At 43.4% G+C, this 17077-nt stretch overlaps 1 protein-coding gene across 3 annotated transcripts in view; it reads left to right on the top strand.

Moving 5' to 3' along the window:
• The window catches only part of LOC146634302 (protein NLRC3-like), a 263712-nt gene extending 251740 nt beyond the window's left edge, over positions 1-11972 (top strand). Inside the window, exons 5-9 of one of the 3 annotated variants that reach the window (XM_085376365.1) lie at positions 33-1833; positions 2327-2500; positions 4114-4287; positions 11248-11294; positions 11443-11972. In XM_085376365.1, the coding sequence (XP_085232491.1) occupies positions 33-1833; positions 2327-2500; positions 4114-4287; positions 11248-11294; positions 11443-11972 (2726 nt within the window). Of the gene's footprint in view, positions 1-32; positions 1838-2326; positions 2555-4113; positions 4288-11247; positions 11295-11442 lie in introns of those variants that run through there. The other 2 variants (XM_085376375.1, XM_085376383.1) reach the window with 2 other exon arrangements.
• Positions 11973-17077: the final 5105 nt, after the last annotated feature.

The raw sequence follows: 17077 nt of genomic DNA, 5'->3' as shown, positions 1-17077 counted from the left end.
GGAATTGAGTGTTTATTTTTCTTCTCATTCAGAACTTCAAGCTGCTGTTTGTCATCGTAACCTTAAATCCACCCTGAAGAAGAAGTTCCAGCGTGTGTTTGAGGGCATCGCTAAAGCAGGAAACCCAACCCTCCTGAATCAGATCTACACAGAGCTCTACATCACAGAGGGAGGGACTGCAGAGGTCAATGATGAACATGAGGTCAGACAGATTGAAACAGCATCCAGGAAACCAGACAGACCAGAAACAACCATCAGACAAGAAGACATCTTTAAAGCCTCACCTGGAAGAGATGAACCAATCAGAACAGTGCTGACAAAGGGAGTGGCTGGCATTGGGAAAACAGTCTTAACACAGAAATACAGCCTGGACTGGGCTGAAGACAAAGCCAACCAGGACATCCAGTTCATATTTCCATTCACTTTCAGAGAGCTGAATGTGCTGAAAGAGGAAAAGTTCAGCTTGGTGGGACTTGTTCATCACTTCTTTACTGAAACCAAAGAAGCAGGAATCTGCAGCTTTGAAGACTTCCAGGTTGTGTTCATCTTTGATGGTCTGGATGAGTGTCGACTTCCTCTGGACTTCCACAAAACTACAATCCTAACTGACCCTAGAAAGTCCACCTCAGTGGATGTGCTGCTGATAAACCTCATCAGGGGGAAACTGCTTCCCTCTGCTCGCCTCTGGATAACCACACGACCTGCAGCAGCCAATCAGATCCCTCCTGACTGTGTTGGCATGGTGACAGAGGTCAGAGGGTTCACTGACCCACAGAAGGAGGAGTACTTCAGGAAGAGATTCAGAGATGAGGAGCAGGCCAGCAAGATCATCTCCCACATCAAGACATCACGAAGCCTCCACATCATGTGTCACATCCCAGTCTTCTGCTGGATCACTGCTACAATTCTGGAGGATGTGCTGAAAACCAGAAAGAGAGGACAGCTGCCCAAGACCCTGACTGAGATGTACATCCACTTCCTGGTGGTTCAGGCCAAAGTGAAGAAGGTCAAGTATGATGGAGGAGCTGAGACAGATCCACACTGGAGTCCAGAGAGCAGGAAGATGATGGAGTCTCTGGGAAAACTGGCTTTTGATCAGCTGCAGAAAGGAAACCTGATCTTCTATGAATCAGACCTGACAGAGTGTGGCATCGATATCAGAGCAGCCTCAGTGTACTCAGGAGTGTTCACACAGATCTTTAAAGAGGAGAGAGGACTGTACCAGGACAAGGTGTTCTGCTTCATCCATCTGAGTGTTCAGGAGTTTCTGGCTGCTCTTCATGTCCATCTGACCTTCATCAACTCTGGACTCAATCTGCTGGAACAACAACAAACAACCTCCAAGAAATCTAAATTATTTAACAAACTAAAACTTCAATCTCTCCACCAGAGTGCTGTGAACAAGGCCTTACAGAGTCCAAATGGACACCTGGACTTGTTCCTCCGCTTCCTCCTGGGTCTTTCACTGCAGACCAATCAGACTCTCCTACGAGGTCTGCTGACACAGACAGGAAGTAACTCACAGACCAATAAGAAAACAGTTCAGTACATCAAGGAGAAGCTCAGTGAGAATCTGTCTGCAGAGAAAAGCATCAATCTGTTCCACTGTCTGAATGAACTGAATGATCGTTCTCTAGTGGAGGGGATCCAACAGTCCCTGAGATCAGGAAGTCTCTCCACAGATGAACTGTCTCCTGCTCAGTGGTCAGCTCTGGTCTTCATCTTACTGTCATCAGAAGAAGATCTGGATGAGTTTGACCTGCAGAAATACTCTGCTTCAGAGGAGGCTCTTCTGAGGCTGCTGCCAGTGGTCAAAGCCTCCAACAAAGCTCTGTAAGTACATATGTGATCATAGCTTTAGCTTTTAAATGTTTATTCTAGTTAACACAGATCAGGTGGAACAACTCAAATAAAATATCAAAAATATTAAGTGGTCATCGGTACTCAGTTTGTTCAATACTGAATACAATGGAGCACAAATTGTCCACGTTTCTGAAATATTTCTGGGTGTAACTGTCACCAAAGTGCAATTTAGACCTGGCCTGTGGTTGTTATCTAAGTGATAATCATCAATTCTACTAAAACAAATACAAAATAAAGAAGTTTGACACATTCTGTTGATATCAAAAGCACACTGAACAATTCAGTGTTGTTTTACTGCTGTTCTCTCTTCACTTCTTCTCCTCTGATTCTCTCCACATGTTGCTCTGCATCAGTGCTCAGTTTCCTGACAAAACAAGATGAAATATTGCTAAATATAATAGTATCTCATTACACTTCAACAGAAGTGTTTTATTTTTGTAATTGTTTATCTGTTATTTTTCAGACTGAGTCACTGTGACCTGTCAGAGAGAAGCTGTGAAGCTCTGGCCTCAGGTCTCAGCTCTCAGACCTCTAATCTGAGACAGCTGGACCTGAGTAACAGTAACCTGAAGGATTCAGGCGTGAAGCTTCTGTCTGAAGGACTGAAGAGTCCACACTGTACACTGGAAACTCTCAGGTGAGATCAAGCATTTTTCTTTCATCAACTGACAGAATTAGCAGATTAATAATAAGGCAGCCCTCTAATAAGAGGAGAAGTGGAGGTGTTTTGAAGGGCAACGTACTCTTATGTTAACAAGACAGGAAGTAGTTCCTGGGAACTGCTTCCTTTGTTATTGTCTCAGTAGAAACATGATGGTGAAACAGTGATGAGTTTGCAGAGGTGAATCCACAGCACACAACACAACACAACAATGCTGTTGCGTGCTGAAAGCAGACTTCTCACAGATTCTGAGGCTGCAGGTTTCATCACTGTCCAACCAAAATTCACTGAACCAGCAGTAAATGAACGTCCAAAACTACACTTCATGTTTAAAAAACAGATGATCAGGGGGATTTGTGTTTACATCTTTTTTGTGTGATCTGTTCACCTGCTGTTTCAGCTGTTTGGTGGTTGTTGAGATGGTTTTGTGAACTTTTAGCTGAGATTCTGACGTTTCTGTAGATACCACACATGTCTAATTACTTTGTACAGCATGAATGGCCATAACGAGGTTTTTAACAGTAAGAAAAGTTGTAAAACTTCAGAAAATATAGTTAAAAGTCCAAAACCTTCTACGTCTGGTGGCTTGTGGTAAGGAGCAGATCAAACGAGTACAGAATTACGTTATAATTATAAATGGCTTCAACAGCACATTCAGGTCTGTGAGACTCATTCAGACACTGAGCCGTGGCTCTGTGCTACATGCACATATTTCTGCATCTCTGCCATTCAGACACACTTTATATATAGTTTATTTTATGTAGTATTCAATACTGAACTGTACATTTAGTCTTTTTAAAGGCAGCAAGTTTTATTCAGTGTTTTCATAAAAGCCTTATTTCTATCCATTTACTGCTATTAGGAAGAACACGTGAGGTTTAAGACCTGGACCAGTTTGAAACCTTTTGTCCTCCACAGTGGAAAATGGGTGGAAATAAAAATGGGTCTCACTTTAGCCAGCTCCTAATTTTATCAGTTCTACTCTCAGCGTCTCCTGTATATCTCCTGTATAAATGTTGCACTCAGCTTTGTGGTCTCCAATATCACTGAAATGCAGCCAGATGCTGCTCATTTTGCCTTTTCACTCTTTCCTGACACGCTTGCATTTCAGTACAGCTCCCATTTCTCTGTGTACTGGTCTCTACCACTACCCTTGCTGTCTATGGGACATTTCCGTCCTCTTTCACATAATGGTATGATCCCAGTCTGTCTCTTAAAGTGTTTGGCCACATGGTTTGCTCATCAGAATAAAACCTCAGCCGTGCTCACATTGATTATCAGCAAGCCTGAAAATTCATCAATATTTGACATATGAAATTATGTTCAAGGGCTGGATTTGGCCCACGGGCCATATGTTTGACACCCCTGGTTTACACAGTTTGGTATTCAATGTACAAGTGAGTTAGCTCTCAGCTAACTAGCAGACAAGCTAACTGCTGGGACTGCGTCTTTCTAAACAGCTTCAGATGACTGTTGTTGTCTGTTGGGTATTGTCACTTATAAATAAAGTTACAATGGATGGATAGATGTTATTGTGACAAAGAGAAAACAACTGTTGACAGATAGATTGTTGTTTTGTGTGTCTGCAGTCTGTCAGGCTGTCTGATCACAGAGGAAGGCTGTACTTCTCTGGCCTCAGCTCTGAGCTCCAACCCCTCCCATCTGAGAGAGCTGGACCTGAGCTACAATCATCCAGGTCCCTCAGGAATGAAGCTGCTCTCGGCTGGACTGAAGGATCCAGGCTGGAGACTGGACACTCTCAGGTATGGAGAGAAAATCTGATAGAGGAGGAAGAGCTGGAAACATTTCCCATGTCTTTCACTCACTTCCTGTTTGTTTCCTGCAGATGAGACATGAACAATCACACATGCAGGAATATTTTCAGGGACAGACACACTAGTCTAGCTGGATAGTTCATGGATATTTATGTAGGGGTCTCCAAGGAGTCTGTTTGCAGGAACATTTAGGTCACAGGTGTACCTGATATAGATACCAGTGTACCTAATAAAGTGTCAGCTAACATTTGGAAATGGAAGCTTAAATAATGACAAACTGTACATTCACAGCTGAATTCACAATAAATTTGTTCTCAAGTGCACATTTTTCTGTTATTGTTCTCAAACAACAGAATCAGAATGAAATATTGATTCTAACAGGGCCCATGAACAGCATTAGCTTAGAAGCATTAGCTTATCAGAGTTTCCATCATGGTCACACAAATCCTTAGCAGAGAAAAGTGGCCTACTTAGCAATAGCTGCTCAAGTTGTATAAAGAAAGGGAAAACAGTATTAGCATTAGCTGCTAATGGCAGCTTACTTAGCATAAACTCTTCACATCTTTATAATGCAAGGGAAAGGAGTCACTCATGGAAGCCTATTTAGCATTAACGTCTCACATCATTATAACACAAGGGAAAAGGGTATTAGCGTTAGCTACTAATGCTTATTCACCTCAAATTAGCTTTAGCTGCTAATGGTAGCCTACTTAGCATTAACTCCTCACTAATATAATGCTAATTCACATCAAATTAGCATTAGCTGCTCATATTGTTATAAGGAAAGAGAAAACGGTATTAGCATTAGCTACTAATAATTATTCAGCCCTAATTAGAATAAGCCTCTAAAAGCAGCCTACTTAGCATTAACTCCTCACATCGTTGTTACCCAACGGAAAAGAGTATTAGTATTAGCTACTATCATTTTTAATAAGTAAGAGAAAACAGTGTTAGCATTATTGAATAATGCTAATTCACACTAAATTAGAATTAGCTATTTACAAGAGTGTACTTAGAATTAGCCGCTCACATTGTTAAAAAGTAAGGGAAAACAGTATTAGTATTAGCACATAATGCTAATTCACGTCAAAGTAGCATTAGTTAATAATGGCAGCCTACTTAGCATTAACTGCTCACTAATATAATGCTAATTCACATCAAATTAGAATTAGCTGCTCACATTGTTAAAAGGGAAGGGAAAACAATATTAGCATTAGCTGCTAATAATTATTCACCTAATTAGAGTTAGCCCCTAATGGAAGCCTAGTTAGCATTAACTCCTGACATAGTTATAATGCAGGGGAAAAGGGTTACCATTATCAGATAATGCTAATTTACATCAAATTAACAATTGTTAATAATGGTAGACTTCGTATCATTAGCTGCTGTCATTCTTACAAAGCAAAGGAAAACAATATGAGCATTAGCTGCTAATGCTTTTTCATCTAAAATTAGCATTAGCCACTAATGGCAGCCTACTTAGCATTAACTCCTCACTAATATAATGCTAATTCACGTCAAATTAGCATTAGCTGCTAGCATCAGCCTACCTAGCACTAGTTGTTCACATTGTTAAAAGGGAAGAGAAAACGATATTAGCATTAGCTACTAATAATTATTCACCCCTAATTAGAATTAGCCGCTAATGGCAGTATACTTAGCATTAACTCCTCACATTGTTATAATGTAAGGGAAAAGAATTAGCATTATCTAATAATGTTGACCTTGGCCCACTGGAAAAGTTAAGAACTAAAGATTTAGGAGTGTTTCTCGATAGCTCTTTCTCGTTTGAGAAACAAATGAATTCTGTTATTAAAACCAGCTGTAAGGTTTATATTGTTGATTGATGCTTAGAAATATTTACTCATATATGCTTAGAGTTGTATAATCGATTGCATGATGATAGAGGTTTGATCCTTAGTAGTCTGTAAAGACTCTGTATGCCTTCCAGAGTGCTCTGGCATGCACACACCACTCAAATCTCAAACTCAATTTAGCTGGGGGCCGCTGCAGGCAGAGTCTGGGTGAGGCTGGGCCGCATTAGGTTTTCCACAAGAAAGGCATGGTTAAAAAATTCCAATCTTCTCAAATCTCTTTATTTTTATTTTTTAACACAAAATATGAAAAATAAATAAACAAATTAAGAATTAATAAGAAAATAAATCAATCTGTAATACATAAATAAAATAATAATAAGATATTTTTAGTCAGTGAACTTGTGTGTTTCTTTCAGTCTTCTATATCTGCTGTATTTAGATTGAAATGTCTGTATTAACAGTTCTATAACCTTCTTCTGAACATGAATGGAACACTGTAGAAAATGAACTGTTCTTCTGAACATGGCTTCTCTTGCCTACTCCTTGCTGCTAGAGACCTGGCAGCGTTTCCTCTCGCATAGCCGAGCCAGATTTGGCCTGAGGGAGGAAGCAGTTGCGACCCTCAGTATGTCTTGAAGCTGATCATCCGTAAGTCTGGACCTGTACTTGGACTTATTGAAGTTCAAAGTGGAGAAGAGCTTTTGGCACAAGTATGTGCTACCAAAAAGGCACATGGTCCGCTTGAACATTCGGGAAAGCCGAGGGAAACTAGGGCTCAATTCTCTCAAAGATTGTCCAAGCTTGTCTGCTTTTCCACTCACCTCCCTGAACTTTGCTTTGAGTTCAGAGTTGCACTGCAGCTCAATGAGCTCCATTTGAAGCACAGAAGGGGCATCTTGCACATCAAAGGAGAAGGGGTCCGCAAAAATGTGAAAGGTGGCTCTGTGTGTCTTGAAGTCAGCAAATCTGTGATCAAATTCCTCCTGTAGCCTCAAAATGACATCAACATACTCGTCAGCACTGAATGGTGTGCCTGCATCCACGAGTGCCTTGCATGCTGGGAAATGGCAAAGGTTTGTCTGAGAGAGCTGAGCTTTCCAGAGCGCCAGTTTTGTGGAGAATGCTCTCACGTTGTCATAGGCAGCACTGACAAGTTGCCCCTGGCCTTGTAACGTCTTGTTCAGTACATTAAGCTCATGTGTCATATCAACAAGAAAAGCTGAGTCCATGAGCCATTTGGGATCAGTTAGCACAGGAACACTAACTCCATCCTTCTCCATGAAGGCTTCACTTCTGCTCTCAACTCAAAAAGTCTCTTTAATACATTTCCCCTGCTGAGCCAACGTACCTCAGTGAAGTCGAGCACATCCCCATATTCTGACTCCATTTCCTCTAAAAAAGCACAGAACCTTCGGTGCTTTAAGCCCCTGGATCTGATTTGGTTGATGCATTTCACAACAATAGACATCACATTGTCAAACTTCAGGCATTTGCTGCAAAGGACCTGCTGATGGATGATGCAGTGCAGAGCAATGGCCTCCTCCACGCCTTCCTCTTCCAGTTTGTTTTGTGCCACCAGTCCATGTTTCCTCCCTGTCATTGATGGCGCTCCATCTGTTGTTATTCCAACAAACCTCTTCCATGGCAAACCAACATTCTCAATGGCATCACACAGCTTGTAAATATCTGCTGAGCGGTGGTCTGGCCATGCATTGGAATTACTGTGAGCAGCTCCTCCATCACTTCAAAACTGTCATCAACACCACGGACATACATTGGGAGCTGGGCAGTGTCGGTGATGTCTGTGGTCTCATCAAGAGCGACTGAGTATACACTGAAACATTTGGCTTTCTCACACAGTTGCTCATAAATGTCACTTGACAGGTCAGAAATGCGATCTGCTGCGGTGTTGGCAGAAAGGCTGATGTTGCTAAACTGACCTTTCTTTCCCGGACAGACTATATTTGCAGCCTGCAATATGCACTTTTAGACAAATGCACCTTCTGTGAATGGCTTCCCTGCTTTAGCAATCATCTCACTAACCACGTGGCTCCGACTGCTGCATTATTCTCTTTGGTTGCTTTCTTGGAGAAATCTTGCTGCCTCAGTAGATCTGTTTTAAGACTGGCAACCCGGTTCGCTCTCTCGTCTCCCTGGTATTTTGCATCCAGCTCAGCATGTCTAGTTGTGTAATGACGTTTCAAATTGTATTCCTTGTGCAGCGCAACTTTCTCTGTGCAAATAAGACAGGTCGGGGTGCCCCTGTGCTCAACAAAGAAATATTGCATTTCCCACTTTTCCTGAGATTGTCGGTGCTCATCACCAACCTTTCTCTTCACCGCAGGCTTTGAAAAAGACATGTTTGGGGCTATGTGACATTTATAATTCTACTTGGTGTCACTGTCGCATTGAAGTTTCAATCAAGCGTTTAGCCGACGGACGGACGGGGAACGTCTCAACGCGTAGAGAACGTCATTTCTGCTTCTTTTTCTTGCAACCGTAGCACGGCGATCGGCAGATAAAAAGCCGGTAGCAGTCTCCTTTGTTTTTACGCTCGATGTTCATGTCTTTCATGACGACACGAACACCGTGGCGTTTGCAGATGGTAGAAAGTGCAGGGATAGCGAGCGCAAAAAAGGCGACTGCTCACGGCGCCGGGCTGTTGTTACAGGAGAAAGAAGCGGAAATGACACCGTGACATATAACAAATAACATCAGCTGTTTCTGATGTTAGTTGTTTTGACTGCTTTTACATTATATTGAAATATATGTAATGTTCATGTTTGCTGCAATGCAAACGCAGTGATGCAAATAAAAACATGGAGCCACAAATTACGGTGCGACCCTATAATTAGTCCGGGTTACCGGGGACTGTTGTTGCCGATGAACAGGTGTCGCTATGTGACTGCAGACTAAATTGGGCTGCATTGAGTTCATGACTTTTCTTTTATCCCGCCGCCTACGCATCACTGTGAGAGTTAATATGAGATCTCTCTCTGTGGAAAAATAACTTTAAATCCCACTGACGTGTGTATAAATCTATATACGTATAATGTCCCGCTGGGCAGCAACTTAAAAAAAACAACTTTTTTTGAAGTGTTGTGAACGCAGCGCGCTGGGGCGAATGTCGGCGTTTGCCCAATAGAAAGGAGGAAGCCAGCCAGGCACAGGAAAGAAAGAAACACTCCAGGGCAACGCTGCTGGAACTTTGACTCATTGAGAAATGTTTCCCTGCTTGCATCAAGCCCGGCTGGTGTCCCCTGAGATCCATATCCCACCCTGATTGGTGGGTTAATTCAGCTCCGCCCACAACACTGTAAAGTGTCATACATTATCAAACTAACATTACATTTTCATATTAAGGTGGGGCCAAAAACTATCGTCCTGCGGGCCGCAATTGGCCCGCGGGCCGCGAGTTTGAGACCCCTGGTGTAGGAGGACACCTGCTCTGTGTCTGGTTAAGTATAAGAGCCCTTTGTTAGGGGGACCGCTGGACTCTTAGCACCAGCTTTGGGGCCACAGGGTCACATCTGGAACACACACACACAGACACACACAGACACACACAGACACACAGACACACACACACACAGACACACAGACACACACACACACACACAGACACACACACACACACACACAGACACACACACACACACACACAGACACAGACACACACACACACACACAGACACACACAGACACACACACAGACACACAGACACACAGACACACACACACACACACAGACACACACACACACACACACAGACACAGACACACACACACACACACACAGACACAGACACACACAGACACACACACACAGACACACACACACACAGACACACGCACACACGCACAGACACACACAGACACACACACACACGCACAGACACACACAGACACACACACACACACAGACACACACACACACGCACACACACGCACACACACACAGACAGACACACACGCACACACACGCACACACACACAGACAGACACACGCACACACACACGCACACAGACACACGCACACACGCACACACAGACACACGCACACACGCACACACAGACACACGCACACACGCACACACACACAGACAGACACACGCACACACACACAGACACACACACACACACAGACACACACACACAGACACACACACACACGCAGACACACGCACACACAGACAAACAGACACACACACACACACACACACACACACACAGACAGGCACACACACGCACACACACACAGACAGGCACACACACACACAGACACACGCACACACACAGACACACACACACACACACACACACAGACACACACACACAGACACACACACAGACACACACACACACACACAGACACACACACACAGACACACACACACACTATGCACAGACTGGTACTCTTTGTTCATACCTGTGTAAGACGTCATAATGAACTTGTGCATATTCATGTAAGCTCAATAAAGAGCAGTGTTACGAGGGAGCAGACGAGAGCGACTGAGGTCAAGTGAAGGAACGGCGCTGTCACAGTTCTCTCCCTCATCAATTGTCTGGTTCCAGCGGTGGGTCTGTGCTAGACGACCCATCACCAGCTTTTTCCACTGGTTACCAGTACGTGGTAGAATCCACTTCCAGATCTGGTTGTCTTTAAATCTGTGAATGGATTGGCTCCATCTTATCTCTCTTTAACAAAAGAATCCAAGTGGAGCCCTCAGGTCTGCAGATAAGCAGCTTCTGACCAGAACTAGACGTAAAAACAGAGGTGAGCTTTATCGATGGCTGCAGCCAAACTCTGGAACAGTCGCCCTTCACATCAGGTCGTCACCAACACTGGACATTTTTAAAAGCCGGTTGGAAACACATTTGTACTCTGTAGCTTTCAATCCTGACCAGTCTTTATAGTCATTACTGTGTATGTTTCCTATTTTCTCTCTACTCTGTGCAGCACTTTGGCTCAAGCTGTTTTTAAATGTGCTGATAAATAAATGTAGATTTCTTTGAATAAAACAGTGGAGCCGAGCTTTGAGCTCAGTGTGTAACAGTGTGTGTGTGAGAGCCATGTAATGTCCATGTGTGCATGCTGACTGTGCTGCTCTGACCCCCCTCCTCCTTTCAGGGTGGAGCCTGCTGGAGTCCGATGGTTGAGACCAGGTCTGAGGAAGTGTAAGTGTGTTTTTAATGGGATTCATGAAAACAAAGCAGCACACATTCAACCATCTTCATCATGTCAGGAGTCATCATCAAAGTGTCAATCAATGAACAGATGATGGATCAATAACTGCAGCTGGATTGTGTTTGTTCTCTCCATCAGATTCCTGTCAACTCACAATCGACACAAACACAGTGCACACAAACCTCCAACTGTCTGACAACAACAGGAAGGTGACACATGTGGAGGAGGTTCAGTCATATCCTGATCATCCAGACAGATTTTATGTTCCTCAGCTGCTGTGTAGAAATGGTCTGACTGGTCGCTGTTACTGGGAGGTCGAGTGGAGAGGAGACGTTTTTATATCAGTGAGTTACAGAAGCATCAGAAGGAAAGGAGGCAGTGATGACTGTGTGTTTGGATACAATGATCAGTCCTGGAGTCTGAGCTGCTCTGATGATGGTCCTCAGTCTGTCTGGCACAATAACAGCTACACATCCATCTCCTCCTCCTCCTCCTCCTCTGTCTCTAACAGAGCAGCAGTGTATGTGGACTGTCCTGCTGGCACTCTGTCCTTTTACAGAGTCTCCTCTGACACTCTGATCCACCTCCACACCTTCAACACCACATTCACTCAAACTCTTTATCCTGGGTTTATGGTCTGGTCTGGTTCCTCAGTGTCCCTGTGCTGAGTGGAGTGTAAAGAGTGTCTCCTGTTACAGAAACACTCTGACTGTTGAACAGATAGTTCAGTCTGTACATGTCTGTCTCTTTCACTCACAAACACGTTTTCAGATTCATGGATTCAATCAGTTGATGTTTGAAACTCTTCTAAATGATTCCTTGTAAACTTCTTCCTCTTCAGTCACAAACAAACAGGAAGTGATGTCACATGTGTTCCTGTCCACACAGCAGAATGAGTCTATTGCTGACAGTGATGTACAAACAGAGTGAGCATTTCTGAGGCCCAAAATAAACTGAGTAGTTCACTGAATGAACAATGGACTGTGAGCTCAGTTCCTTCATCATTAGTATGGATTATATATGTATATGTATTATATTAGTATCATATATATCAGGTGCTGCTGCTTTCAGTCATTGTGCAAATGTGCTGTTTGTAAGCTTGTAAAGCTGCAGTCAGCTGAGACTGAAGAAGTCACCTGATCAGTGAGCAAACGTTTCTGAAAAGGTCCAGATGAACAGAATCAACCTTTTGGGATCAGCCAGCAATGCAGCATCATTGTTGTTCAGCTTCAGAGGTTTGCAGGAATGAACTGATGACCAGAAACAGCTGCAAAGTCCAAGAAAATACCAGCTGGAGTTCAGCTGCATTTGAAGAAGTCAAAGAAAAGTAAGGATGGCAAAGGGCGACGTTTTCTTCCAAAGAGCTGCAAACATGGTCGACGCCTCATTAGAAGAATCATCTGGACATTTGTGAGGAACTCTAACCAAGAAAGCAACGTCACACAGATCCAACAGACAGTTTCCATGACTGCAAGTGTTGAGTGGAAAAATGCTACATTGCATTATTGCATCCTCTCACCACAGGAGGCGCTGTTGGCACCACTGATTGCTGATCAGCTGTTCTCTGATGATCTGATTGATACTGTGAATAACGGGACTCACTGAACTCTGTGACACAGTGAAGATTACAGAGTTTAACTTCACCCTTTAAGACTGACCACAGAACCAAGTCCGCCAGAGCTTTTGTTATATTTTTACATGCTGTGGAGCCATTTGTGGGAGCATTTCAAGTTGCTATACATCAATACAACTGTTATAGCCCTAATTTTAATAATATGTGTGCATTAAGTCCATAGTAACTACATAAACTGCAAAAACAACCTCTGCTCATCCATCTCTGTGTGTATCAGGATACATTTGGTTCATAATACACAGAAAAATCAGAGTTATTACCTGTAATAAATGTGAAAGATTCCTGCAGTGATAACCAGGCAGGACTGAAACACATCCAAGCTGTCACCACGGTAACAGCACCGTCCATCCACAGGTGAGGGGAGGAGCAAAAAGAGGGACTTTGACCATTTTATACTAAAAACACTCAACTAATGTTTCTAATATGAAACAAATAAGCCCACATTAATGTGAGCGTTTATTAAATAATAATAATGATGATTTCCTCCTGATCTCATTTCCACAGCAGAGAAAACTGTGGTGTATATTGAGGTGGAGGGTGTGGTCTGTGGCTCAGGTGTAGAGTGAGGGTGGGGTGCACCACAGCAGCATGCTGGGACTGCTGAGGGTGGAGGAGGGAGTGATGATGACATCAGAGCTGCAGCACAGAGACCAGTGAACACACAGTCTGTTCATCTTTGCATAGATACAATATACAGCACAATATTGAATGACAGACACGCTGTGGGAGCTTCCACAGATACACTGACGTCAGCATCCAGAGTCCTCCTGCTGCTCCCCCCTCAGAGCCCCGTGATCAGCACCAACACATTCAGTTAGATGACAGAGTCCAGCTGCAGCTAGAATCAGCTCCCCTCTGTGAACAACAGCACAGCGTCAGTGTTTCACACTCAGTGAAAGGAGGAAACAGCAGAAGAACACCATGTGTGCTACGTTTCCCAGGACACACTACAAACTGCACAAATACAGAGCAGCACGTGGAAGGACCTGGAGCTGCATTTACAGAGCTGCAGACAGCGTGATGTCCTGTATGGACAGGTGGAAGGAACCAAGTCCTCAGCTGGAACACTCGTGTTTGTCCACAGACAGGAAACACAGCAGGAAACTTCCTGACAGAAGTGCAGCTCATGGATAACACACTTCCTGTCAGTCAGAATGAGGCTGCAGCCAAACACAGAAAGGTGTTTTTGTCCAGATGAGCCCAGAGAAGAAACACGAGTGTTCACAGACATCAGAAGCTCAGAGAGGTGAAACATGAGGTTGGAGTCCTCGTCAGCATCCAGAAGAGCTGCTGTGAAACCCTGAGTACTCATGACAGACTCTGATGGCACAAACACATCATGATTCAAACAGAAAGACAAACATGGAGCTCCTGATCCTCCTGCATGAGAACAAGCTGACATGAGCGCTGTGTCTGAGAGTGTCTCCCTGTCACAGTGACAATAACACAGCTGCTGCTCACAGTCATTAAACTGACCTGAGGTCAGCTGTGCTCCTTACATATGAACCATGTGACCTCACATCAGTGCTGTGGATGACTGTAGTCATAGAAGAGTAGAGCTGTAGCAGGTGGTGTGAGGAGGAGGTGGAGTATTGTAGTTAACGCAGTACTGAAACACTCCAGCAGAGGGCGCTGTTAAGTCCTTATTGTAACACAGTTACTGTGTGCAGTTAGACTTCATACATAATCTGCACTTATTTCCATCAGACATGCTGTCAGTCAATGATTGGTTTCTATTGATTCTACTTCCTGTTGACTCGTTTGATGACAGTGAAACAATCACAGCTGATTGTGTGATGATGTAAACTGTCACTGTTACATTCAGTGTGTGTGACATAATGTTAGTGCAGGCTGATAACAGCCTGGTTCTGTTAGAAACACATGAACGTGTCCATAGATCAGTGTGTGTTTAACATGAGAGCTTCAGCCCTGCTGATGTGTTAAATAAAGACATGCAGGAAAACTGATGAGACTCTGAAATAACTCTTTATATTTATAATGTAACTCTGCATCAAAAGAACAACAAAGGATCCCAGACAGGTTTCTGTGAACAAAGACCATTCTGATGTTTCTGTGTTTCTAACACTTTGACATTATTAGTAAACAGACTGCAGTGAGCAGCATTTATAAAGAGCTTCTATATAAAGATATGACAGCTGTTTGACAAGTTTATCACTCTGTGTTTGGACCTGATCAGTCCAGCTGTTTACTTGAAACATGTTCATTTACCTGTTCTGTTATATTCATGTTCTTGTCTCTGTTGAAAACACATTTTAATGTCCCTCAGATTTTTCTCCCAGATGAATAAATATAAAAATGACACAAACTGACTGCAGCTACTTTTTGTCCTTTCTGTCAAAAACCTTCATGTGACTCATGAGAGACACGTTTCAGCTGTTTGTGACAGATCAGAGGCCAACAAGTCATTTATAACACTTTCCATCATTGTTTAAAGTTCTCAGTGTTTCTGTGTTGCTGCGTATAGGATCTCCCAGCATCATCACTGTGCTGTCCAATCATTGTGTGCGAGGTTACCCTTATAGTGCGATGTGTGTTTGCACAAAGAGAAGCATGTGTGTCAAATATAAATAAGCACAGAACAGAAACAGCTGCTCGTTTCTTCTGTTTAGAGTCAAGTTAGTGTTTTGTGTCTTTGTTTGAGGCCTGATGTCGAGCAGAGGTGTGTGTAACTGCACTGCTCTGTTATATGTGTGAAGTGTGTGCTTCTCTTCAGCATCATCTTTGTCACTGCTGATTCCTTTGTGTCATCATGTGTTGAGAAGAGAGAACAGTTATAACGGAGGAGCAAAAGGAAGCCCTGAAATCTGCATCAACAAGGAAGTGTTGGCTCACCAGTGATCCCAGCAGAGCCACTGGTTTGGCTCCAGTTGTTCTAGATTCAATGATGTTGTTGCTACAGATACATGTCAGCATCTTTATTGAATTTAATATGAAGCAGAAATGGTGTCATTAGGAGAAGAAGAGGAGAACAAGTCCGGCGAGGAGGCAGCAGCTCTTAAAGATGAAACAGCAGCTCAGCCCTGAGCTCAGAGAGCTGCACATGAAAAAGCTCCTCAAGCAGATCCTGTCAGAGGTTTGTCATCAACAGGAGGAACTGTTCACATCATAGGATGAAGATGCTGTCAGCTGGATGAAGAAGGTTATTTAATGCAAACGTTCACACTGAAGTCAAATTGTTGTCGTGTTGAACAGATTCATGTACTGATCGTCTCCAGAATGTTAGAAGAGCTTCAATGAATCATTAGAAACAACTTACAGCTGCACAGCTGTGTCAAACACATCTGTGTGTCATTGTGGGATTGTTGTGTTTCTACATGTGACACACGTCTAAAACATGCACACAATCTGAACACAAACAGGGACTCATGTGTTCCCACAGCCAGATGCTGAGAGCCATTTCCTTGTAGTCCTGTGTCTACATACATGAACCATTAGATGTTATTGGAATGATTGTCAGCTCTGATAGTTTCATGTGTGTTTAGCTGGACGCTGTTTGATCCTCGACATGTTTAAAGGTGTCCAGTCCTGAGACACTGGGGCTGGAAACAGCTGTGATGTCATTGGACTGTCACACAGACAGAAGAGCATGAAGTGAGCAGCCGAGGAGCCGCTGATGTTTTGGATTCAACAGCATTTGAAAGGTCGACACAGACACATTTGCACACAGAAAGCTGAATCTGTCATATGCCACAGTGAACTCACTGTTCAGTGTTTTTCAGGAAGCTTCTTAACTGCCTCTGCTGCCAAACAAGCAGCTGATGTCCTTGAGAAGAAGCTGAAGAAGTCTTCAACAACAAATACAGGAAGTGGACTTTCAAATACTAGATTCACTTTAGACTCACAGAGAAATGACTCAACCAGCTGTGTTTGACTCTATGAAAGGTCAGTGTGTGTCTGCACACAGACTGTTGTGTTGGACTGTTATTCAGTTGTCTGCTGAATGTTTTCAAATGTCTGCATCTCAGCTGTGATGAGGCTGGGGGTCATGGGAGGCCACCGTAGCAGCCTCTTCAACATCATGACATCATCATAAATGCTGCTGGACTGTCTGATGGGCTGACGGTGAAAAAGCCGTCGGGAAGGAAACAGAAGACATTTCAGAGGCTGCAGCAGATTTCT

The sequence above is a fragment of the Diplotaxodon limnothrissa genome, linkage group LG3 (assembly GCF_057381915.1).
Source record: "Diplotaxodon limnothrissa isolate DT_005_m linkage group LG3, D_limnothrissa_male_GT1.1, whole genome shotgun sequence".
Taxonomy (NCBI): Eukaryota; Metazoa; Chordata; class Actinopteri; order Cichliformes; family Cichlidae; genus Diplotaxodon; species Diplotaxodon limnothrissa.
The sequence above is the reverse complement of the archived record's forward strand: the minus strand, read 5'-3'. Positions and strand labels throughout refer to the sequence as shown.